The 24040-nt window shown below is 61.2% G+C and overlaps 2 protein-coding genes and 1 long non-coding RNA gene across 13 annotated transcripts in view; 1 reads left to right on the top strand and 2 right to left on the bottom strand.

Annotated features, from left to right (window-relative positions):
• Positions 1–11352: 11352 nt before the first annotated feature.
• On the bottom strand, positions 11353–13881 carry LOC140616357 (uncharacterized). Its single transcript, XR_012016880.1, has 2 exons — positions 13546–13881; positions 11353–11828 (listed from the first exon to the last, which is right to left on the bottom strand). It is a non-coding gene; the product is annotated as an uncharacterized lncRNA (long non-coding RNA).
• Positions 13882–14145: 264 nt separating this feature from the next.
• On the top strand, positions 14146–22996 carry STK25 (serine/threonine kinase 25). 2 transcript variants are annotated; one of them, XM_072797065.1, is made up of 12 exons: positions 14146–14279; positions 14559–14674; positions 17733–17963; positions 18716–18772; positions 19245–19353; positions 19822–19979; positions 20066–20251; positions 20446–20591; positions 20772–20886; positions 21050–21121; positions 22315–22451; positions 22574–22996. In XM_072797065.1, the coding sequence occupies exons 2-12, from the start codon at positions 14645–14647 to the stop codon at positions 22611–22613; spliced, it is 1281 nt and encodes a 426-aa protein (XP_072653166.1). In that variant the 5' UTR covers positions 14146–14279; positions 14559–14644; the 3' UTR covers positions 22614–22996. The 2 variants fall into 2 exon arrangements, with proteins under 2 accessions (XP_072653166.1, XP_072653167.1); XM_072797066.1 differs by lacking the exons at positions 14146–14279; positions 14559–14674 and adding an exon at positions 15034–15172.
• The window catches only part of FARP2 (FERM, ARH/RhoGEF and pleckstrin domain protein 2), a 95368-nt gene continuing 92692 nt past the window's right edge, over positions 21365–24040 (bottom strand). For all 10 annotated transcript variants that reach the window (XM_072797056.1, XM_072797054.1, XM_072797061.1 and 7 more), the window contains 3 exons: positions 23865–23972; positions 23637–23788; positions 21365–23453 (listed from right to left, as the gene is read on the bottom strand). In XM_072797056.1, the coding sequence (XP_072653157.1) occupies positions 23384–23453; positions 23637–23788; positions 23865–23972 (330 nt within the window). In that variant the 3' untranslated portion in view covers positions 21365–23383. The remainder of the gene's footprint in view (positions 23454–23636; positions 23789–23864; positions 23973–24040) is intronic.

The following is a 24040-nucleotide window of genomic DNA, read 5'->3' as shown; positions in this document are numbered from 1 at the left end:
ATCTCAGGTGTGAGTATGAGCCCCATGTTGGGGCTTTTTTTTTTTTAACTTAACAATAAAATCTTTTTAAAAATGTTATTCAGGGCAGCCCCAGTGGCTCAGCAGTTTAGCACCGCCTTTGGCCCAGGGTGTGATCCTGGAGACCTGGGATCGAGTCCCACATTGGGCTCCCTGCACGGAGCCTGCTTCTCCCTCTGCCTGTGTCTCTGCTTCTCTCTCTCTGTGTCTCTCATGAATAAATAAAATCTTTTTAAAAATGTTATTCAGGGGATCCCTGGGTGGCTCGGCGGTTTAGCGCCTGCCTTTGGCCCAGGGTGCAGTCCTGGAGTCCTGGGATCGAGCCCCACGTTGGGCTTGCTGCATGGAGCCTGCTGCTCCCTCTGCCTGTGTCTCTGCCTCTCTCTCTAGGTCTATCATGAATAAATAAATAAAAATATTTTTTTAGATGTTATTCATTTTTTAAAAGATTTTATTCATTTAGGAGAGAGAGAAAGCAAGAAAGCACAAGCAGGGGGGAGGGGCAAAGGGAGAGAGAGAAGCAGGCTTCTCTCCCCGCCCCCCACCATTGATCAGGAAGCCCCATGTGGGGCTCAATCCCAGGACTTCTGAGCTCACAACCTGAGCTGAAGGCAGACACTCAACTGACTAAGCCATCCAGGCACCCCCCCAAAAAAATGTTATTCAAAATAGACCATATCCTGAGCCATAAAATCTCAACAAATTTCAAAGGATGAAATCATACAAGTGTGTCTTCTCTGAATTAATTAAAGTTTAATGTCAAAAAAAACTATTAGAAAGCCTCCAAGTGCTTGGAATTTAAACATCACACTTCTAAATACTTAAGAGTCCAATAGTAAACCACAAGGGAAATTGTAAAATATTTTGCAGTGAACAATAGTGAAAATATGACATCAAACACTGTGGGATGCAGAGAAAGCTGTGCTTAGAGGGAACTTTATAGCTTTAGAAGAAAGGCTGATGATTAATGTTCTATGTTCCAATTCAAGCACTAGAAAAAGAACAAATTTAACCCAACAGTGAAAGGAAATAATGAAAACAAGAGCAAAAATTACAGAAAATCAACAAAGCCAAAAGTTGGTTCTTTGAATAGATTAAGAGGATTCATCAACTCCTGGAAATATCGATTAAGAAAAAGAAAACGGGGGATCCCTGGGTGGCTCAGCGGTTTGGTGCCTACCTTTGGCCCAGGGCGCAATCCTGGAGTCCCGGAATCGAGTCTCACGTCGGACTCCCAGCATGGAGCCTGCTTCTCCCTCCTCCTGTGTCTCTGCCTCTCTCTCTCTCTCTCTCTCTCTCTCTCTGTCTCTTTCTCTCTCTATGTATATCATAAATAAATAAATAAATAAATAAATAAATAAATCATTCAAAAAGAAAAAAGAAAAAGAAAACGTATCAGGAATAAAAAAGAGGACATCAACCGATACTACAAACATTAAAAGGGTAATAAGGGGCATCTGACTGGCTCAGTCGGTGCAGCATGGGACTCTTGATCTTGGGGTTTGAGCCCCACACTGGGCATAGAGATTACTTAAAAATTAATGGGATCCCTGGGTGGCGCAGCGGTTTAGCGCCTGTCTTTGGCCCAGGGCACGATCCTGGAGACTTGGGATCGAATCCCACATCGGGCTCCCGGTGCATGGAGCCTGCTTCTCCCTCTGCCTGTGTCTCTGCCTCTCTCTCTCTCTCTCTCTCTGTGACTATCATAAATAAATAAATAAATAAATAAATAAATAAATAATTTTAAAAAAATTAAAATTCAAAGGGGCACCTGGGTATCTCAGTTAAGCATCTGACTCTTGATCTCAGCCCAGGTCTTGATCTCAGATCTGTGAGTTCAAGCTCTGCATTGGACTCCATGCTGGGTGTGGAGGCTACATAAAATCAATTAGTTAATTAATTAAAAATTTCAAAGAGGATAATGAGAGTATAATATGAACAACTATGACAGTAAATGTGAAATTTAAATGAAACACAATTTACCAAAATTGACATTAGAAGAAATAGAATATCTGGGTAGTCCTATACCAATTAAGTAAAATTAATCCATAATTTAAAATCTTCCCACATGTGCTCGCTTCGGCAGCACATATACTAAAATCTTCCCACAGCGTGCGCACCCCACAGCCGTGCGCTGCGGGCCCGGCTCTGGGCCGGCGGCTCCTTCCGGGTCTGCGGCTCCTCCCGGGCGGCAGCTGCCCTGGAGCTGGCAGGGCGCGCTGCCGGCCGGGTTTCCTTAGGAGGCACGTGCAGAGCAAAGGCAGTCCTGGCTGCAGAGGCGGAAAGCATTACTTCTTGAAAGCGTATTTGCAAAGATTTTATTTTGAAAATCAAAATACGCAAGAGTGGGCAGTATGATGAACCCTCCATACCATGGTTAGTACACCATTAGGATTTCTTGGTTTTGAATCAATATTGTGCCTTTTAATAATCAAAAAATGCCCCTTTAAGGGACGCCCGGGGGCTCAGCAGTGGAGCGTCTGCCTTGGGCTCAGGTCATGACCCCAGGGTCCTGGGATCGAGTCCCACGTCGGGCTCCCTGCAGGGAGCCTGCTTCTCCTTCTGCCTGTGTCTCTGCCTCTCTCTCTCTGTGTCTCTCATGAATAAATAAATAAAATCTTAAAAAAAAAAAAAAGGAAGATCACCAACCATACACAACAAACGTGCCCAGAGACTAAGAAGGGAGCAGATGTTCACCACTTTATTTTGCGAGGCCAACAAAGCACTGGAGGCCAAACCTACCAAGAACATGAATAGAATCTAGGAAAGCTGTTCAACCTCTAGCTGCCTTGGCTTCTCCGTCCGTAGATACAGAAAAGAGCAATACCTGCCTTCTACGGTTGAGGAGAGGACTGAACCGGTGAATCCATGTGAAAATGTGCTTGTCACCTAGTGGGGCTCAGGAACTGATAGCTGTTTAGGCAGAAAAGCTTCTAGGCCTGCAAAGTGTGAGTGTGCGTGTGAACGTACTCTTCAGCTCAGGAGCCAGAGCATCAGGACAGAGTCTGCCTCTGGCACGTCTTTCTTTCTTAGATTTTATTTATTTATTTATTTATTTATTTATTTATTTATTTATTTACTTACTTACTTACTTACCTACTTACTTACTTATTTACTTATTTTAGAGAGAAGGTAGGGGGAGGAGCAGAGGGAAAGGGACAAGCGGACTCTGCAGCAAGCCTGCCCTGGCGCTCACCCGCAGGGCTCAAGCCCACCACCAGAGATCATGACCTGAGCCAAAATGACAAGTTGGATGCTGGGACGCCTGGGTGGCTCGGCCTTTGAACCTTTGAGCACCTGCCTTCCGCTCAGGGAGTGACCCCGGGGTCCCAGCATCGAGTCCCACGTCGGGCTCCCTGCATGGAGCCTGCTTCTCCCTCTGCCTGTGTGTGTGTCTCTCTGTCTCTCTCTCGATCTCATTCTCTCTCTCGCTCTCTCTCTGTCTCATAAATAAATAAAATCTTAAAAAAACAATAGCAGTCAATGCTTAGTGAACGGAGGCTCCCAGGCGCCCCGCCTCTGGCTCTGCTGCAGAGCACTCAGCTTGGGCTTCTCTGTACTTTACAGACGGAAGTAAGGGACTTGCCCAAGGACTTGCTGTAGAACCAGGCACACACTGTGTACTTTGGAGCCTGACCCTGGGGTCCCTGTACTTCTGGCAAAGAAATTAAAAAAAAAACCCAAAAAACAAAAAACAAAAAAACGATGTTTGCGGACAGGAGACGGGGCAGGGCGGGGCGGGGTGGGGGGGGCTCCCTCCTGCTGCCTTCCCAGCATGTGGCCTCAGGCGACATCCTGCCCCACTCAGCCTCCTACACACAGCGGGACCCCGTCCGGCTGCCGCCTCTCCTGGGCCGTGTGGGTGGGTGCAGAGCGGCTCTGGACTGGCTCCAGGCCGGAAGCCAGGGGACTTCTCCCAGGACAGGTCAGACCAAAGCCACGTCTGAGAATGTTCAAAACCAACGAGGGCACAGGAGCTGGAAATGCCCACGTGTTTACCAGGAGAGGAGGTTATGCCAATCATGAGTGGTTCGAGCGCAGACCCGCATCCCGACCTTAGAAAGGCTGCGTCACGCTGGAAATAGCTGAGGTCTTCCAGTCCCTCGAGGCACGGAGGAAGCTGGCCTGTCCCTGGGGTGGGCCTGATGCTGCACAGAGACGCTGCTGAGCTCCTCTGTGCGCGGGCCGGGGGCGTGGTGCCCGTGGGCCAGAGACCCAGGACCCAGGGGTGGGGTGGGTCTCCCCGCCCTCCTTGTTCTCCTTTCAAAATGCCTCCTAACAGAACATGAAAGACTCCTAACTGTGGGAAACGAACTAGGGGTGGTGGAAGGGGAGGATGGCGGGGGGTGGGGGTGAATGGGTGACGGGCACTGAGGGGGGCACTTGACAGGATGAGCACTGGGTGTTATTCTGTATGTTGACAAATTGAACACCAATAAAAATAAATTTATTTAAAAATGCGTCCTAAGAGCTACTTCTGCCCCTTTGCTGCTGCCCCCCCATGCAGGCCAGCACCCCTCCTCCGGGTGGCCTCTCGGCTCCGCGCTGCGCGGGGGGACACCGTCCCTTTCCAGAACCAGCCGATTGCATTGCTGCCCAGCTCCCCAGCACCTGGCTTCACCCTCCTCAACCTCCCCGCTTCCTGTGCCCCCTTCTGCCTCGCTCTCAAGGCTCCGCCACCCAGTCCTTGCAGGTCATCAATGCGCCCCACACACGTGAGTCTCAGGGCCACTGTGCCTTCCTCCCTGTCACCCTCGCAGCTGTGCTCACGCATCGTTCCGCGAGAGATTTCCCTCTCCTGCCTCCCGCCTCGCCCCCGGCCCCTGTGAAAGTCTTTTGCACGCCCACATCCTCTGTGCAACCCGGGGCCCAACCGGCGTGGCCCAACCGGCGTGGCCAAGGCTAGAGTGGGCCCGGAGTCCCCAAGAGTGTGACAGAGCCTGCCACTCACACAGCAGGTCTGTCCTCGGGACAGTCCACGCTGCCACTGAGGCACACACCACGATCTAGCCTCACTTTGTGTGGGTTCCCCTGCACAGCTCACGCTTCCTCCCCGGGGCCTCGCCCCCCCCGCACCCCCCCCCCCCGGCCCCGCTCCTGCCTTGCCCAGGTGCTCCGCTGCTCCTCCTGGACCCCGGGCACTGGGCCCAGACTGGGGCTGCTGGGACGGTGGCCCTCTCCCTTTCGGTGTGTTCGCTGGGTCATCCGTTTTTAGGGGTTCATGTCCAACCCCACGGCCTTCTAGCCCCTCTTCTCGTGAGGTCCAGGACAGGCCCCTGGCCTGGGGTCCTTGCCGTGGTGATGGGGTGCCCCCGAGCTTCTCTGACAGGAGAGGAATTTATGTGCTGACCATCTGGAAGGCGGGCAGGAGCCTCCAGGAAAGACAGAGGAGGGGAAGGAGCCCCCCAGACCCCGGCCTCTCTGGGGGTCCTGCACAGGGCCCACCTCACCCTGTGAGGCTGCCGGGAACTGGAGCAGAAAGGACACAGGATCCCGACCAGAAATCCATGGCACCCTTGAACCCTGGAGCCATGTGAAGAGTCTGGAAGCAGAAGCTGTCAAGTGGACAAGTGGGCATCAACCTGCGAGGCCTTGGCGTGGCCCGGGCACCGTCCCCAGGAGGGCCCTGGGAGGCGGGTGCGCGGTCGGCCATGGGCACCCCCAGCGCCCCGGGAGCACGGTGGGCAGGTGGGTGCACGACCATGAGGGGCTGGGCAACCCTCACTGGCGGCCGAGGCCCCGCTGCAGCTGGCCGGTCCTGCAGCGCTCGGGGTGGCACCTGGGGCTCGGCTCACAGGGGCGGCCCGAAGCCCGGGGCTGAGGTCTGGGGGCACTGGGGGCCCCTCCCAGCCTGCGGCCTAAACACGCGGGGGCTCCACTCCGCCTTCTGCTGTGGCATTTAGGATCCATTTTTGTGGATGTTAGGAAGAAAGATGGTGATTTTCTTTTTTTCTTCTCTAAACTGGGTTGCCAGTTTGTCCAGCACAGTCTGGTGCTTTTCCAGGACTTTTAAACTCCACGCTGAGTCCAAGTCCATAAGGCCTCCACGCAGGCCTGCCTGGGGTCCTCCTCCTTCAGGGGGGCGGCCAGGATGGGCCCGGGGGCGTACCTGTCCCCAAGAGCCGGTGTCGTATGGAAGTGATGCATCTGCCACACCGTACGCCTAAACCTAATATTACACCGTGTGTTAACTAAAATTTAAATTGCTTTTTAAAGATTTTATTTATTTATTCATGAGAGACACAGAGAGAGGCAGAGACACAGGCAGAGCAAGAAGCAGGCTCCCTGCGGGGAGCCCGATGTGGGACTCGATCCCAGGACCCCGGGGTTATGCCCCGAGCTGAAGGTCCCCCGAGGCATTCCCCCTAACTAGAACTTAAATTTAAATAAAACCGAAACATTAAAAAAATTAATTAGGCCTTTTTAATTTTGTAAATTTTCTTTATAGATTTTATTTTTATTTTATTTTATTTTATTTTATTTTATTTTATTTTATTTTATTTTTTTCTTTATAGATTTTAGCATAGAAGTCTTCCAGATCTTTGGTTAGTTTACCCTTCACATTTTTATGTTTAAGGTAAAAAATGCTGTTTTTTTCTCTATGTGGAGTTTTTCTTTTCATATTTTGATGAATATTTATGGATGCAGAATTGACTTTTTTTTTTACACCAAGTGAAGTGGATAGCACACTTACGAACTCAATAATTAACTTACTAAATAAACAGTCTGTAAATTCTGCTGGACCTTTTATGGGCATAATGATGCCATCCACCGGGACTGGCAATCTTCTTTCCCCCTTTCCAACACTCTATTCATTGGCGCACTCCTCTTCCTCTGTGGCTTTCTTGCACTGAGTAGGATCCCCTTGTAATGCTCAGCAGAAGTGGTGGTTTGGGGCCGTGTTTCTTATCCCTCATCTCTTTTCATCTTAAGATGAAAGCAATTTCTTTTCCCCTGCGTGTGTGATGACTTACAATGTTTAGCTTTTCCGATGTTAACATCAACTTACATTCCCATAATAAAAATAACTTATTCGAAGCTCCTGGGTGGCTCGTCGGATAAGCATCTGCTCAGGTCATGATCCCAGGGTCCTGCTCCTGTTCTCTCTCTCTCTCTCAAATAAATAAATAAATAGGGATCCCGGTGGCGCAGCGGTTTGGCGCCTGCCTTTGGCCCAGGGCACGATCCTGGAGACCCGGGATCGAATCCCACATCAGGCTCCCGGTGCATGGAGCCCGCCTCTCCCTCTGCCTATGTCTCTGCCTCTCTCTCTCTCTCCCTTTCTCTCTCTGTGACTATCATAAAAAAAAAATAAATAAATAAATAAATAAATAAATAAATAAATAAAGTCTTTTAAAAATTTTATTCACAACATATTAAATAAAATTGGATCCAATTGCAACAAAAAATTCCTCCTATTTCTAATTATATTTCTAATTCTGCGACGCTTGGCGCAGTGCATTCCACATTTTGGGGGCATTGATTGTGCACTTTAATTATGTACGTCCGTGGGCAGCCCGGGTGGCTCAGTGGTTTAATGCCACCTTCAGCCCAGGGTATGATCCTGGAGACCTGGGATCGAGACCCACATCGGGCTCCCTGCATGGAGCCTGCTTCTCCCTCTGCCTGTGTCTCTGCCTCTCTCTCTCTGTGTATCTCTTGTGAATAAATAGATTAAATCTTAAAAAAAAAAAAGCACTTCCGTGATTTAAAGAGTTGAGCAGCCCTACGAGGTCAGATGAAGGGCAGCCGCCCGGGGCCTCCCCAGAAGCACCATCTCGGTCCTGGGTGAGCCCGGCGGGGGGCTGCCGTGCAGGCTGAGACCCCGCACCCGCCTCCCGGCTGCTCGGCCCTCCTGCTCCAGTGTCCTGGCCCTTCCTTCCCCTGGACCGCTCCCTCCTGCCTCCATCCCCGATCCGGTCACAGCCCCGACCGTGGCCCATCCGCCCAGGGGGTTCACCCCCGATGGGGCCTAGGCTGCCTCCACCCTCCGAGTGCCGAGTGCTAGGTCGGCAGACACCGTGCGGCCCGTCACCATCATGGGTCACTGTCCCAGCTGTGTCAGCGGCTGTCCTCCCCTGGAGGCCTCCCTCTCGTCATCTTGTCTCTGTGCGTGGGGCTCACCCTGAGTGCAGGTGGTGCCAATGGCCTGGGGCCTGTGCCAGCTTCCGGGGTGCCTCCCCCTCCCCCCACTGGTCCATACTGGTATTTGGCTCTGGTTTCTGGGAGAGTTCCTTACTTTTTTTTTTTACTTATTTTTTAAAAATTTTTATTTATTCATGAGAGACACAGACAGAGAGAGAGAGAGAGGCAGAGACACAGGCAGAGGGAGAAGCAGGCTCCATGCCGGGAGCCTGACGTGGGACTCAATCCCAGGACCCGGGGTCACACCCTGGGCCGACGGCAGGCGCTCCACCGCTGAGCCCCCGGGCGCCCCAAATACGTGTTGTTTTAAGCCGTTCAGTGTGTGGCACCTTGTTTGGGCAGCCACGGGAAAGGCGTGAGCTCGGCACCCTTGGGTGCCGAGCTCACCTGTGTGTAGGCTCCGTCAGAGGCTGCTCGGGGAGTGCGGGGCCAGTTGGGGAGCTGACCTCCCCCCACCCCAGGGGGGATCATAGTCGAAGACTAACAGCTCGGCATCGTCAGAGGCCGGAAAGTATTGAAAACAAGTACAAGGATTTGCACGAGAGATTCATAATCCGGCTCCCAGGCCACGCTGCGGAACGTTCCGTACATTTCTCTCCGGCCTCAGGGGAGGACAGGGAAGGAGAGAGGCGCAGAGGGTGGAGTGGGGGCGGTCGCGAGAGCAGAGTGTAGACATTCTCCTGCTCTCCCTTTCCCCGAGTCGGGGCGCGTGTCACCCGCCGCAGCTGGACGACTCTGCCTCTGCCCAGGTTCCCGGGCTTCCGGGGCTATGAACTGCTACCACCGCTGGGTGTGTGCGGTGCTTGCGCTTGTACCTCTAGTGAGCAAAATCGCACCCACTGTCCTTAGCGCTCACGCCTGGAAGCGGTTGCTGGCTCAGCAGCGGGGGTGGGGGGGCATGGGGGACACCGCTGTCCCCACGGAACCCCACTACCAGGGCCCGGACACAAAACAGGGCCAGGGCTCTGAGCTCGTCAGTGCGCACCGGGCAGAGCGGGCGTTTGGTCTGGAGCCCGATGCCGCCTCGTCTCTGTCCGGGGGGCCGCCGGGAAGCCGCTCGGGGGGCGGAGGCCGGGCCCCTTGGGAAGCTCCTGAAGGCGCCAGCCTCACCAAACTGGGGTTGAGTGTTTCCCCAACTTACATTCAGTCTTAGAAGGTGGAGACGTAGCGTCTGTGGGGCCACAGAGGACCTGACCCAGGCCTGGCCTCGCGGGCACCTCCAGGGGATCCCCCCGAGGCTGCAGGGGTGGGGGGCGGCCGGGACCCCCGCAGCCCAGGTGGGACGGGAGCGGGCGCCAGCTGCCCCAGCTGTGCTCCGGGCAGGAGGGGGACCTGGGCTCCGGGGTCCTTCTGCCGCCCAGTGTTTCTTTCTCCTACCTTCTCAGCACCTCCTGAGGCCCGAGGCCCACCTTCCTCCTGCCTATGTTGTTTTGAAGCAACCCTCGTTGTTCTGAGGTTTCAAAGTCATGGCAGCAGCCACAGGCCAGCTGTTTTTCTGAGTACAGAGTGAGACCTGGTCACTGAAGTACACTTGGAAGACCAGAAAAGCAAATAAAAATAAAATTGAAGATCCACGTCGCCGTGTATGGTCCCCAAAGTCCTCTCAGGTCAAAACACTCTGCACACGCGTACAAAATTGGGATGTGGTTCTACAACCTGGTCTTTCACTCACTGGCAAGCCTCCCTCCCTTCAGGGAAGGCCTGTGCCCCCCCCCCCCCCCGGCTCCCACAGACAGCTGCCTGGGGAAGTCCCGTCCTCCTCAGTTGCTGGCCTGGCTTGGGAGCGGGCTGCCTCAGCTCGAGCTGGACCCTGAGGCCTCCCTGGGGTTGCACACAGGCTCCCTCCGCTCAGGAGACAGGCCTGGCGCCCCACTGAGCCTCCCAGTCCTGGGGACCCCCGGGGACAATTAGAGCGCAGCTGGGGTTTTAGTCACAACCCGCAGAGGGCCCTGGTCTCCCCAGGATGGAGGAGACGCTGAGGCCCAGGAGGGCCGCGCCTGTCCTGCACAAAGCTACTGAGTGGAGAGCGGGATCGAAGGTCAGGGACCTTAGGCAGAGACCCCGGGGAGCCCAGGGGGGGTGAGCGGGGTGCTCACCTCCCAGGTCCGTCCCACACCTGAGCCCAGCGGCCTCAAGACCTCCTCGCGCAGGATTCCCTCCCTGCGGTCTCTCAGTTGCCCGGACGTCCCAGGGCGCCCCTTGAGGCCCTGTGACACCTGCTGTCTGAGGGCTGCCTCCACCCACGGTCACCGGTGGTCAGCATCGTCCTGAGCTGCCAGCGCCCTCCCCTCCTCCATTCTCTTCAATGCTGGGTTTCAGGGTCCAGGCTGATGGGCACCCACCGTGTGACAAGGGGGCCCCTAGGGGCAGGTTCGGCCACCTGCACCCCTCCCTCCGGTGCAGCCTGTGTCCCAGGGAGGGGGAGCAGCGCTGTCCCCTGCTGTCCGCCCTCAGTAGCCGCCGCACGCTCATATCCCTGCCTGGTTTAAGGTCTGACAGGCCTGGGGACACCCCCTGGGACCTGCTCCAGGGGGCAAGGTGGATCCAAACACTGCTCACCCCCAGGGAGGCGGTTCCGGCTCCCCTCCCGGCCCCGGCCCCACAGCCCCCCGAGCTCCAGTGGCCCCCCGAGCTCCTGTGGCCCCCCAAGCTCCCGTGGCCCCCCGAGACGAGTCGGCCTGCGGAGCCCGCGGCTCAGGGCAGAGGCTTCCGGCTCACCTCCCCCAGCCCCGGGGCCCTGACGGAGGGGGCCCCCAAATTCTGGCCCCGCACCTGCCCCCCTGGGCCAGTGGGGTGGGCCGAGGCCCCAGAGGGCACATCGGGGCCTGGAAGTGCCCGAGAGCGTGTGCCCGAGGCACTCGCGTCCCCATCTTTCTGTGAGGCTGACTCTCCAGTTCTCCGGGATGAACACCCGGGATTGGGGGGCCGGGCCATAGGCCGGGCGCACGGGCCACGGAAGCGGCCAGGTGTCTGGCGCGGTGTCCGGCGCGGCTGCAGCATTTTCAGACCGTGGCGACCTGTGAGGCTTCCAGGTTCTGCACCCTTGCCCCGAGGGAACAGCCTTTCTCCGCCGCCCAGGGCCACAGGGTGTCGGGGACGCAGGACTCGGCGCTAGAACTGCAGCTCCCGGGAGAGCTGGGGTGCTGGCCACCGTCGCGACTCTTTATTTCAGCCATTGTCACATGCAGGTAGGTAGTACCTCGCTGTGGTTTTATTTATTTATTTAAATATTTAAATATTTTATTTATTCATTCATAGAGACACAGAGAGAGAGGAGCAGAGACACGGGCAGAGGGAGAAGCAGGCTCCGTGCAGGGAGCCGGACGCCGGACTCGATCCCGGGACCCCAGGACCACACCCTGGGCTGAAGGCGGCGCTAAACCGCTGAGCCACGCGGCTGCCCACTCACTGTGGTTTTAATTTGCATTTCCCAGAGAGTTCCCTGACGGCCAGCACCTGTTCATGGGCTGTCTGGCATTGATTTATCCTCCTCAGCGAAGCGTCTATTCAAGTCTGGTCTCATTTTGTTTCTTTAATTGGGTTGTTTTCTGTTAAGTTTGGCGAGCTCTAGACACACACACGTATATATAGTTGGATGTGTGATCCGCGGTATTTTTTTCTCCCAGGCTGGTAGCATGTCTTTTCATTTTCTTAGCAATGTCTTTCTGAAAGCAAAATTTAAAAATTTGTTGAAGTCCACTTTATCACTGCTTTTTTGGATTTGTGGTAAAATGCATGTAACAGGGTTGCCTGGGCGGCTCAGTCAGTCAAGCGTCTGCCTTCGGTTCAGGATGTGATCCCTGGGGCCTGGGATCGAGCCCTATAGGGCTCCCTGCTCTGCGGGGAGCCTGCTTGTCCCTCTCCCTCTGCTGCTCCCCCTGCTTCTCTCTCTCAAAAATAAATATTTTCAAAAAAATATTTTATTTATTCATAAGACAGAGAGAGAGGCAGAGACACAGGCAGAGGGAGAAGCAGGCTCCATGCAGGGAGCCCGACAGGGGACTTGATCCCAGACTCTGGGATCAGGCCCTGAGTCAAAGGCAGACACTAAACCGTTGAGCCACCCAGACATCCCACAAATAAACAAAATCTCTTTTTTAAAATAAAATCTTTAAAAAATACACATAACATAAAATATGGAGTGTACAGTTCAGTGACATTAAGTAAATATGATGTTTTACGATCATCACTACTTTTCTTTTATCACCCCAAACAGAAACTCTGTCTCAATAACTAATAATTCCCCATTCCCTTCCCCAACCCGTGGAAACCTCTATTCTTTCTGTGTTTTGAATTGGCCTGTTTTGGATGCCTCATACATGTGCAACCATATAGCATTTGCCTCTTTGTGAATGGTGTATGTCCCCTGGCATGATTTTTTTAAAAGATTTATTGGGATCCCTGGGTGGCGCAGCGGTTTGGCGCCTGCCTTTGGCCCAGGGCGCGATCCTGGAGACCCGAGATCGAATCCCACGTCGGGCTCCCGGTGCATGGAGCCTGCTTCTCTCTCTGCCTGTGTCTCTGCCTCTCTCTCTCACTGTGTGCCTATCATAAATAAATAATAAAAAACAATTAAAAAAAAAGATTTATTCATTTACGAGAGAGAGAGAGAGAGAGAGAGAGAGAGAGAGAGAGAATGGGGGGAGGAGAGGAGGGAGAGAATCCCCGACCATGAGATCATTACTGGAGCTGAAACCAAGAGTCAGATGCTTAATGGGTGGAGCCACCCAGGTGCCCCAGGCATAGTGGGATTTAAAAAAAATTATTCACTTAAAACTTAGAGAAAAAAAGATGTATTTATTTGAGGGAGAGGGAGGGAGGGAGAGCGTGAGCTCTGCACAGGCGTTGCGGGAGGGGCAGAGTCTCCAGCAGGCTCCCTGCTGAGCGCGGCTCCATCCCGCTGACACCAAGGCCTGAGCTGGGGCCAACAGTCGGTCGCTCAACCCACGGAGGCCCCAGGTGCCCCAGCATAGAGTTTTTGTTTTTTATTCTTATTTTTTAAAGATTTTATTTATTCGTGAGAGAGAGAGGGGGAGAGGCAGGCCCCGTGCAGGGAGCCCGACGTGGGGCTCGATCCGGTCTCCGGGTCACACCGGGGCTGAAGGCGGCGCTGAACGCTGGGCCCCCCGGGCTGCATGGTTTTGAAGGCTCGTGTTGTAACGCGTGTCAGAACTCAGTTCCTTTTCTGTTTCATCGCATTTCGCGTAACTTACAACACGCAAACGATTACCCGCGTCAGCAGTTCTGAGGACTGAGCGCCCGGCGTCCAGGGCCCTCGCCTCGCGGAGAAGCCGCGGCGCCGATCGCTGACCCCCAGGCCCGGTGCCCGCCCCCGCCCCGGTCCCGGCTCCCTGCAAAGCCGACCCCGCGGGGCTTCCCCACCTGCGCCGTGGCGTCGCCCGCCCTGTCCGCTGGTCTCCCCCAGCCCGTCCCCAGGCCGTCCCGCGGCTCCAGGCCACAGGGTCCCTCCTTCCCCAGGCTGGTGCTCCCCGGCCTGCGCGCAGCACCGCTCGCTCCTCGCTCCTCCATCAGCCGCCGCGGAGATGGCCGGGCCGCGCGGCCGGGCAGGGCCTGGGAACAGGCGGCACCTCCCAAGGCGGCGGAGGGGACGGAAGGGAGGAGGGGGGTCGGGTGGGGGTCGCGGGGCGGGGGGAGGGGAGGGGCCGCGGGAGGACGCTCGGCCGGGGGCCGCCCCAACCCCGGGCTGCACGCCCCGCCCCGGCCCCGCCCCGGCCCCGCCCCCGGCCCCGCCCCGCCCCGCGGCCTGCTGGGAGACGTGGTCCGCGGCCGCTCAGGAAGCCCGACTCCGAGTCCCGGCGAGCCCCGCGACACCGCCCTGCCGCGAGGCTTACCGGGACTTGTAGTCCAGCGCCCGCGGGCACCGGGACGCGCGGCGAGCGGCGGAACTCGGTGTCCCAGAGACCCCCGCGCTGGGCCACGACGTCGCGCGCCCTCTCGCCGTCGCCGCCGCTGGGCTTTCTCCGGCCGCCGCCGTCACTGCCGCTGCTCCGGGGCTGGAGGGCCCGGGCGTCCCCGGGCGCGAGGAGGCTGCGGGTGGGAGCCTTCGCGGGCGCTGAGGAGCGGGCCGGGGGAGGCCGGGATGGAGCCCCCCGGAGGTGGGCGCGCTGCCGGGTGGGCCCGCGCCTGGGGCGGTTGGGCGGGGGCCGGGCGGTGGTCGGCGGCGGGGCGGGCGGCGGGGGCCGGGGGCGAGCGGGGGGCGCCGGGGCCGGGGCGGGGCTCGCGGGGGGCGGGGCCGGGGTCGGGGCGGGGGGCGGGGCCTGCCGGGGGCTCGCGGGGGGCGGCGGGGTCGGGGCGGGGTCGGGGCCGGGGCCGGGGTCGGGGCGGGGCGGGGCGGGCGGGGCGTGGGCGTGGGCGTGAGCGCGCGGTCCTTGCAGCGGCCTAGGCGGGCGGCCGGGCTCCGGAGCGGCGGGCGGGGTCTCGGGCCGCCGGAGGCCGCGGACGGTCGGAGGGCGTCGCGGACATGGCTCACCTGCGGGGATTCGCCAACCAGGTAGGAGGCCGGGCCGGGCCGGGCGGGGCGGGCGGGGCGGGCGGGGCCGGGCGCGCCCCGGAGGACGGCGGCTCGCGGGGCCGGGCGAGGCGGGTCCTGCCTGTGCCCGAGCCGCCCCCCGGCCTGGAGCCGCGCCTCCACCTGCTCCCGGTGCCGGTGCCGCGAGCTGCGACGCCCCGGGAAGGACACCCGCCGCCCGCGCCGCCGGCCCCGAGCAGACGCGCCCGTTTGGAAAAGAATCATCGGGTTGAAGGAGACGAGCTCGCTTCCGTGGCGGCCGCTCCCCGCCTGGGCCGCGGCGACCCGCTGCCCTGCCCCGTGACCAGAAGCGCGGCCGGCCCTGCCCGCAGCCCGGGGCCGCCCGGAACCAAGCACCGCGTCTTGCCGAAGCGGACAAGCTCTCCTAGCCCGAGAGGAAAGAGGGCCGCTGGCGGAGGCGCTCCCGGGCCCCAGAAGCAGCCGTCGGGGCGAGGGGTCTCTGTGCCCGGGCTGACCGCGGTGGGCGGCCGGGCCACCCCTGCTGCGGGGCGCAGGGCTGGGGGCGCGGGGCAGGGCCCCAAGGGGGAAGCCGTCGTCCTTTAGAGGCCAGCACACGTGGCCTTTGTTCGGGGCGGGAAGCCTGATTTTCTCAAGACACTTGTGCTGTGACCCCGTGGGGCGCCCCTGCCTAGCCCGAGGGTCCCCGCCAGCTGGTTCCCGCCCTGCCTGCTGCCTGGTGGTGGGAGTGGCCTCGCTCCCTTCATCTTGTGGGGCCACAGACCTGGCTGCTGCAGGGCTGGGGGACGAGGGTCTCAAGTCTCAGGTCACTCAAGCCTTGAGGGATCGTCCAGACCGTGTGCTGTGCGTGGCCTAGAAAAGCAGCCGAGACGCAGGAGCTACGCACCTTCAGCCAGGGGGCTGGAGCGGGTGGTCCCTGTGATGCGCTTGTGCTATCGGGCCTCGGGGCGAGGGTTGGGGTCGAGGCCTGGAGCTGCGGCTCAGGGCTCCGCGTGTGCTCCCCCGGGCCAGGGGGGTCCAAGCGCCCCGTGTGGGGTCTCCCTGGTTGGGCTGTCGTGGTGAACCGACCCAGCTCTGGGCCCTCCTGGACAGTGACATAGTGTCCTCAGCAGGGCTGACGGGAGCAGAGGCACGGGACGCGTCGCCCACGGAGGCCTGAGGGTGCAGAGGGGACCCCAAGGCACAGCGGTGCTGACTGGTGCTGCCAGGTTTTCTTAGGACAGAGAACACAGCGCCACGGCACCAGCTGGACCACAATCCCTGGGCAGCCCCCACGCCCACGCCTGGGGCGCTGAACACATGGGCCCAGGTGGCCAGGTCCCCTGTGACGTCCAGGACTGAGCAGGGGATCGCGAGCTTCCCCCCAGAGGCGGAGGGCGCTCTCCCGGCAGACGGCCTTTTCCTGCTGCCCAGGAGTTGCTGGCAGGCCCCAGCCAGGCCTCTGAGGTCGGGGTGGGTGCTAATCGTGGGATCCACGTCCCCGTCCGCACACTGCAGACAGCCAAGCAGCTGTGACTCACGGCCACGTGCCTAAGTGGCCTTGGGTTTCTCCAGAGCGTGTGCAGCAGGAACAGGTGCGTGGTGGGTGGTCCCCACGCCCGCTCCGGGCTGGTCTCGGCTCTGCTGAGGACGGAAGACAGCGCCTCACCGGCCCGGCGGGAGGCCCGCACGTCCATCGGCCCTGCCCCGAAGGCTGTGCTGCAGCACAGCCCACGGCCCGTGACCCGGAGTCCCAGCCGGGAGTCCCCGCCCCCGGCTCCCGCAGGTGCCCGGCGCGGGCGGCCCTCAGTCCTCTGCCTGGAGCTCAGCCACAGTGGGGAAGGGGCCGTGCGTGCCGCGTGGGCCTGCGCACCGTGGGCGAGGCCGCTGGAGTCCCCGAGCTCTGGCTGGCGGGGAGCCGAGGGGGCTCGTGTGCGTGGAGGACCCTCCTCGGCGCTGTGGGCACCCAGCAACCCCGGGCGGGCCTTCCCTCACAGGGCCCACGGCAGTCGGGGCCGATGGGGCTCGGGGAGCTGGATTTGATTCCTTTTCACGCGTGGCTGCTTTAGACGCCCTCCTGTGACAGGCGCGTGGGCTGTGGGAGCAGGGCCTTCTGGCGGAGGCGCCTCCTGCGGGATGGGAGTCGCGGAGCCTCAGGAAGGCCCTTCTGCCCCCGTCTGGGCAGGACGCCAGGCCCCAGCCTCGGCTCCCACACTCGGCCCCGGGCCTCGGCCCTGCGGGGCTGGGGGCTCCCAGGGACCCCGTGGGTTGCCTCAGGGCCAGTAGTGGCCTGCGCCCTGGAGCCCGGGGCGTCAGCGCCCCTCTCGGAGACCCCGTGGAGCTCTGTTCCCCGTGTCCCGGTGCCCAGGCCGCAGGGTGCTCGCTGGGCCTCAGTTTCCATCTGAGGCCCGAGTGCGGTAGTCTCCCGAGATCCAGGGTTAAGCACCCGGAAAGCCTTGGTTTGCAGCTCGTGGCCCAGGGGTCTGAGGGCCGCAAAGGGAAGCCCCTCCTGGGCCGTGGCCTCCTGGCACCACCACACGGGCCGGCTTCATATTCTGATTGATACTTTGCTGTTTAAGGGTTCTCCCGGGGTTCGGGAAGGCGGGCGCCGGTCCGCCTCTCGGCCCTGGGCTCCCCCTGCCGCTAGCATCCTGAGTCCTGCTTTGTGCCGTGTGTGGGTTCCAGGCGGGTGGCAGCGTGGGGTGTTCTCAGCCGCCGGACCCGTGGTCCACGAGGGGCTCTGGGTGCCGTCCCGCTGTCACGGGGTGGCCTCGCGGCCCCAAGTGCCCACTCCCTGCCCGCTCCCCCGTCATGTGGTCAGTGAGCGGCACCTGGTCCTCTCCACGGTGGGCTGTGGGTGGGGGAGCCGTCCTGTCTGCCTGGGCCTGCGTGTCTCGGAGGCTCTTTTCTCTGGGCGGAGGATACGTTTAGTTTTTCTGAACAAAAGGTGAAAAAAGAAGAAAGGAGAAGAGAACGTGGTGAGCTCCCCGGCTCCTCGTTTTGGGATCGCCACCTCCCAGCCGCAGGGTCCCCGCAGCCTGTGCTGCCGCTCTGCTGACGGCCCGCCCCCGTGTCCCCGCAGCACCCACGCGTGGACCCTGAGGAGCTCTTCACCAAGCTGGACCGCATCGGCAAGGGCTCCTTTGGGGAGGTTTACAAGGGCATCGACAACCGTACCAAGGAGGTGGTGGCCATCAAGATCATCGACCTGGAGGAGGCCGAGGACGAGATCGAGGACATTCAGCAGGAAATCACCGTGCTGAGCCAGTGCGACAGCCCCTACATCACCCGCTACTTCGGCTCCTACCTGAAGGTGCCCGCAGGGAGGGGGCTTGCTCTGTGCTGGGCTGCGCTTGGGTACGTGCCGCGCCCCGCCGTGCCTGGCCCCCCCCCCCGCCCCCTGAGAGGACAGTGCTGATGCCTAGTGTTCCGCAGGGTCAGAAAATCCTGCTCAGAGCCTGGGCTGGCGACCCCCCGGGGGCCAGTGGGGAGCAGAGGTCTGGTCTGAGGGGCGGGAGGCCTAGGCAGTTGAGCGCAGACCCAGCTTCACAGCTGCCCCCAGAAAACAGCCCTGAGGCCCAGGTGGGCGTGTGGGTCAGGAGTGGGGTCTAATTGCTCTGAAGTGGCCAGTGACCCATTGCTGGCTGGCGGCATCTCTCCCGGAGCTGGGGCAGCCCCCGTGGGGCAGGCGCTGGGGAGCCGTGCCAGGGCCACTCTGGGACCCCTGCAGCCGGAGCCTGAGGCCAGCTCCTGGGGGGCTGCCCAGGGGAAGGGGGCTGCCTGGGGTGCAGGTCCACAGAAGCCGAGGGCCACCTGGGCCTCCCATCTTCCCGGTCTGGTTTTTGATGGGGTCTCGGCACAGTGGACCCGGCCCCTGGACCATCTGCAAAGTGGCTGCGTGGGGGTGTGATGGGAGGGGGCTGGATGAGGCTGCTGGGCCCTTGCATGGGGGTCCCTGAGGGGCCAGGGGCCCGAGTCCGCCCTGCTGGGGAGAGTGTGCCCTGGGGGCCCGGCCGTGCCCCTTTGCTCTCCGCCACGTGCTGATAGGTGTTTTTCTGGTCCTAGAGCACGAAGCTGTGGATCATCATGGAGTACCTGGGCGGCGGCTCCGCGCTGGACCTGGTGAGGTGTAGGCCGCAGCGGGGGGCAGCTTGCCGTGGGCAGGAGCGGACCGAAGGAGGTTGCTGTGGGCGCTGTGCCGCGGCAGCCCTGGACCCGAGGACCCCTGGGTGCCTCTCCTCTGCTGTCTTGGCGTATCACGTATTAGTTAGGAGCCATCTAAGCCAGACGATGTGTGTTTGTGGTCCTGGGCCCACGGGCTGGTTGGCGCCCCCAGGCAAACAGGCCGGGTGCTGCGGCTGGGACCCCGCTTTGCAATGAAGAAGCAAGTCGCGTACGCGCTCCCCGCTCAGTGTGTGAAGCTCCATTTATTTCAGGAGTTGAGGGAACAGGAGGCCCCTGCACGCGGCAGGGCCCCTGCCCCTGGTAGAGCGGGGTCAGGTCAGGGCCCGGGCGAGGAACGTGGAACAGCGCAGGAGAAGGGCCGGGGTGTGTCGGTGGGGGTGCTGAGCCTGCCCCCCCGCTCTGCCCGCAGCTTAAACCTGGCCCCCTGGAGGAGACCTACATCGCCACCATCCTGCGGGAGATCTTGAAGGGTCTGGACTACTTGCACTCAGAGCGCAAGATCCACCGAGACATCAAAGGTCCCTGTGCCCCCCATCCTGCCCCTAGAGTGTCACGGCGTGAGGTGGCAGGGAGGGGGGGTGCTGGGCGCTGAGGGCCTCCTGTCCCCGTGCGATGAGAACACTAGCCTTGCACCTTGTGGGAGAGGGGACCTCTTTAAACCGGAAGTGTGGACCTGGGGAGGCGTGGGGGGGCGTGAGGGCAGGGGTCACGGTCCCCTCTGCTGGCCATGCTGTGGCTCTGCTCTTGGGTTTGTCATAGAAGGCAAACGCCGGGAAGGCCCTGGAACCCTGCCGGGGGTGCCCACGGGGGCTCCTCGCACTGGCGGCTGCCCGCCTGCAGCGCCTGTGGCCCCGGGTCTCTGGCCCGTCGGCTGGAGAGGAAAGCCAAGGTCCCGGGAAGAGACGGCCACGCTTCCTCAGGCAGCCGTGTGCGGGCCGGGGCCTGCGTGGTCCTGAGGGTGACATGTGCTGTCCTGTGTTGAGCAGCTGCCAACGTGCTGCTCTCGGAGCAGGGGGACGTGAAGCTTGCAGACTTCGGGGTGGCGGGGCAGCTCACGGACACGCAGATCAAGAGGAACACGTTTGTGGGCACGCCTTTCTGGATGGCACCCGAGGTCATCAAGCAGTCGGCCTATGACTTCAAGGTGGGTGTGGTGGCGGGTGGGAGGGTGGCCGCGGCACGGCTCGGGGAGCTCCGGGTAGCAACGGTGCCGCATGGCTCTCTGTCCAGGCCGACATCTGGTCGCTGGGGATCACAGCCATCGAGCTGGCCAAGGGCGAGCCTCCGAACTCGGACCTGCACCCCATGCGCGTCCTGTTCCTCATCCCCAAGAACAGCCCGCCCACCCTGGAGGGCCACCACAGCAAGCCCTTCAAGGAGTTCGTGGAAGCCTGTCTCAACAAAGACCCTCGATTCGTAAGCCCTGCTCCCCGGGCCGGCTGGGAGGCGGCTCTGCGGCGGGGCTCCGGGGGACAGCCCCACGGGGTTCCCCGAGCCCCGCCTCACAGGGCGTGGGGCCTGCACGTGGAGCACGGTCGCGGGGGAAGGGCCCCGGGAGCAGCGGGTGCGGCCGTCCCTGGCGCCTGGTGACCGCATCCTCTCCCCGGCAGCGGCCCACCGCCAAGGAGCTCCTGAAGCACAAGTTCATCACGCGCTACACCAGGAAGACCTCCTTCCTCACCGAGCTCATCGACCGCTACAAGCGCTGGAAGTCGGAGGGGCACGGCGAGGAGTCGAGCTCCGAGGACTCTGACATGTAGGGGCCCCTACGGCGGGCACGCCCCCGCAGCCCTGGGTGTTGTGCCGTGGGCACCAGGCGGGCCTCCTTGGCTGAGGGCCGTGAGGTTGCCTCCGAGACGCAGGCTGAGCGGGTGTGGGCCTCGGGCTCCCCCGGTCCCAGCCCCGTGGCCCTCAGGCCCTTCACCTTCCACCGTAGCGATGCAGATGCCGAGGACGGGGAGCAAGGTCCCATCTGGACGTTCCCCCCCACCATCCGGCCAAGCCCCCACAGCAAGCTGCACAAGGGGACGGCCCTGCACGGCCCCCAGAAGGTCTGACCTGGCGCGGGGAGGTGGGGGGGCTGCGTTCGGGGGGTGGCAGGCACCCTGGCGTGTGTGCTTCCACAGGGGGCACAGGTGGGGAGGGAGCACGCCTGCCGCCTGGGCGCGCTCTGCCCTCTCCCCTGCCCACCCTGCCGTGGCTTTGACTTCACAGTCCGCGGAGCCTGTCAAGAGGCAGCCGAGGTCCCAGTGCCTGTCCACGCTGGTCCGGCCTGTCTTCGGAGAGGTGAGGGCCGGCGTGGGGGTCGCCGGGGCAGAGGGCAGTGGTGCTTCTCTGCAGGTACTCCCCTCGGTGTCCCCTCAAGGGTCACGGTGACGTGCGCCGGCCAGCACCCCTCGGGGCCCACGGTGGTCAGGCCGGGATCTGGGGGCCAGGCCTTCTGAGCAAGGGAGCAGAAGGGGTTGCGACCACCCCGAGTGCTCAGCCTCCTGGGGGCCGGTGGGGGTCTCAGGATGACTGAACAAAAACTGTGTTTTGTGACCTTTTATTTTGAATTGCAGACACACGGGATGGTCCTGTTTAGGGAGCCTGGGAGGTTGAGTTCTTGGAGTTGGGTATCAGGCCCAGGGCGGGGAGGCCCCGAGGGTGACTCCCCTACGTGCCCCCTGCTGATGGGTGCTTGCTGACGCCCCAGGAATACAATGTAGCCAGGTGCCCGCACTCCCCACCCCAGGTGATGGCAGCCCCTGGAGCCCCAGGAGGGAAGATGGGACACTGAGTGCCTTTCCGAGACACGGGGTGGGGGGATCTGGGTTCAGGCAGGAGAGCTCCCACCTCTGGGGGCCTGTGGGGCGAGGGAGGAGGTCAGAGGGGAGCAGGTGACGAGCTGGACTGTCAGGGGGCTCAGCTGTGTGCTTCAATGGCCTGGGGCAGGTGCCCACGCCAGGATGCTCTGGGACAGGTGGGGGGATGGCTTCATCCCGCTTGTCGGGTGCACCCGCTGTGGCCTCTGTGGGCTGGGCCTGCAGTTGAGGCTGCTGGGGGGCGTCCTAGGGGCCTCCTGGAGATGCACAGGCTCTTTCCCCTTTTGTTTCTGGAGTGTGACACGGGCTTGACCTGACTGCTACCTGTCAGGTCAGCTGGAGGGCGTGGACCCTCCGTGGGCTTCTCGAGGCCCGGGTGGTGGGGAGGCCGAGCCTGACCTGGCTGTGGGGACCTCAGGGCTTCTGGGAGGGTTTCTCGAGCAGCGGACCTCCGCCGTGGCCTCTGCGGCCCGCAGTTGGGAGGAAGCCTGGGTGGCCCGGCCCGCCACTAACAGGCCGCCCTGCCATGGGGACAGGTGGGACTCGGCCAGCCCAGCTTTGTGGTGGGAGGGCTGTTAGGGCCCCTGGCGCCTGGGCTCCTGCACATGCAGCACATGCACGTGGCGGCGAGGGCCCGTGGGCGGAGCTCACGGGAGGCGGGTGCTGTCTTTGCAGCTCAAGGAGAAGCACAAGCAGAGCGGCGGGGGCGTGGGGGCACTGGAAGAGCTGGAGAATGCCTTCAGCCTGGCGGAGGAGTCCTGTCCTGGCATCTCGGACAAGCTGATGGCGCACCTGGTGGAGCGCGTGCAGAGGTGAGGCCTGGGGCGGCCGTGGGGGTCCGTCCCCAGAGGCCGGGCTCAGGGAGTGGCGCCCGGACCCCCACGCCGGCTGCCTCCCACCCGGCCAACTCTCCAGGCCTCCGTCCTCTCCGCAGGTTTTCCCACAACAGAAACCACCTGACGTCAACCCGCTGAGGCCTGCCGCTGCCTGAGGAGAGCCGGGAGGAGGGGCTGGCGTGGAGCTCCGCGGTCCGGCTGCCTCGGCCCCAGTCCCCGCTCCTGCGCTCGGCCACCCCTGCCTCCTGCAGCACAGCGTCGGGGGAGCCACCGCCGGACGGAGCAGCGGAGGCTGTCGGGCCCATCTGTCCCCCGGGCCCGCGGCGGCCGTGCTGGCCGTAGGTTTGCCTTGTGTCAATCAGGTACCGTGTCTCCTCCTAAGTACTCGGATCAGCCAGGACTTTTTTTTTTTTTTTTTTTTAAAGAAAACGGACTTCTCGCTTCCCCGACGTTCTGAGGTTGAGGTGTTTTCATAGAACATGGAGAGGCTCCTGCCACCTTCAATAAAGACCTGAATCGGAGCGATGCTGGCGGCGGGTGGGGCCCAGTTCCTGGCTTGAGTCCTCGTCGTGGCCCGCAGCGACCGCGTGGCCCGCGGGCAGGAGGGCGGGGAGGAGCCCTGTCTCGGGCTGCACAGCCGGCCGTTAGCAAACAAATAACAGTGTGTGTGTCCGTTTACGTCAGTTTATTAGGAAACCCTGGGGAGCCAGAACTGAGAGGCCCGCGGGGTGCGGCCGGCACCGCATGGCTCCTGTTGTCTGTCCTCCGCGGGCGCCGCCCCGGGAGAGGGGAGGGCGTGGCTCGGACACTCCCTGGCCGGTGCCTCCGTGGCCCTTAGGACACGCAGTCAGGGACGCGCTGACCCCGCTCTGCTTGCTCGTCTGGGTCCTCGTCGGGCAGGACGGGCTTCATGCTGCTGCCTCGGAAGGCCCGGCCCGCGCAGGCGAGCTACTGGCGCGCTCGATCACCTCCATCCACCTGGGGAAGGGGTCGGACGTCAGAGCTCCCGAGGCGCTCACGTGGAGTCGGGGACGCGCTGGGCGGCCAGTGGCCAGCTGCCAGTTTCTTCCCAAGGACACCCCCAAACATGGGGAGAACCCTGGAAGCAGCGCCGTCCTCCCGCGCCCTCGGCAGCAGACCCCGCCGCCGGCCCAGGCTTACCTCTCAAACGTGTACTTGCTCTCAGCCCGGAAGAAGTAGACGTGGGACTTGAACTGGAGCTTGAAGACGTGCTCCTTGTGGACGCCGTCGGCCTCCTCAGGGACGCTGACGCTGTAGCCCAGCAGCGGGAGGCTGGCCAGGGGGTGGTCGTCCTGCGAGGTGGCATGGGGCTGTGCAGCTGCTCCCCCGCCCCCAGCCCGGCCCGGGGAGCCCGCGGAGCACCCCTACCTGATGAGTCTTGTAGAAGAACAAACAGAAGTTGGTAAAGACCACCCAGAGCTTCTGCCAGCCGCTACTGTTCTTGAATTTTCTCAGCAGATAGCCCGAAAGCTGATTCTACAGGGAAAGAAAAAGCCGCTGACTCAGGTGCCACAGCCGCTCTGCTCCCAGGATGCGCAGCGGCC

This window comes from Canis lupus, chromosome 24, assembly GCF_048164855.1.
Source record: "Canis lupus baileyi chromosome 24, mCanLup2.hap1, whole genome shotgun sequence".
In the NCBI taxonomy this organism is placed as follows: Eukaryota; Metazoa; Chordata; class Mammalia; order Carnivora; family Canidae; genus Canis; species Canis lupus.
This window is presented reverse-complemented; position numbering and strand designations above follow the sequence as displayed.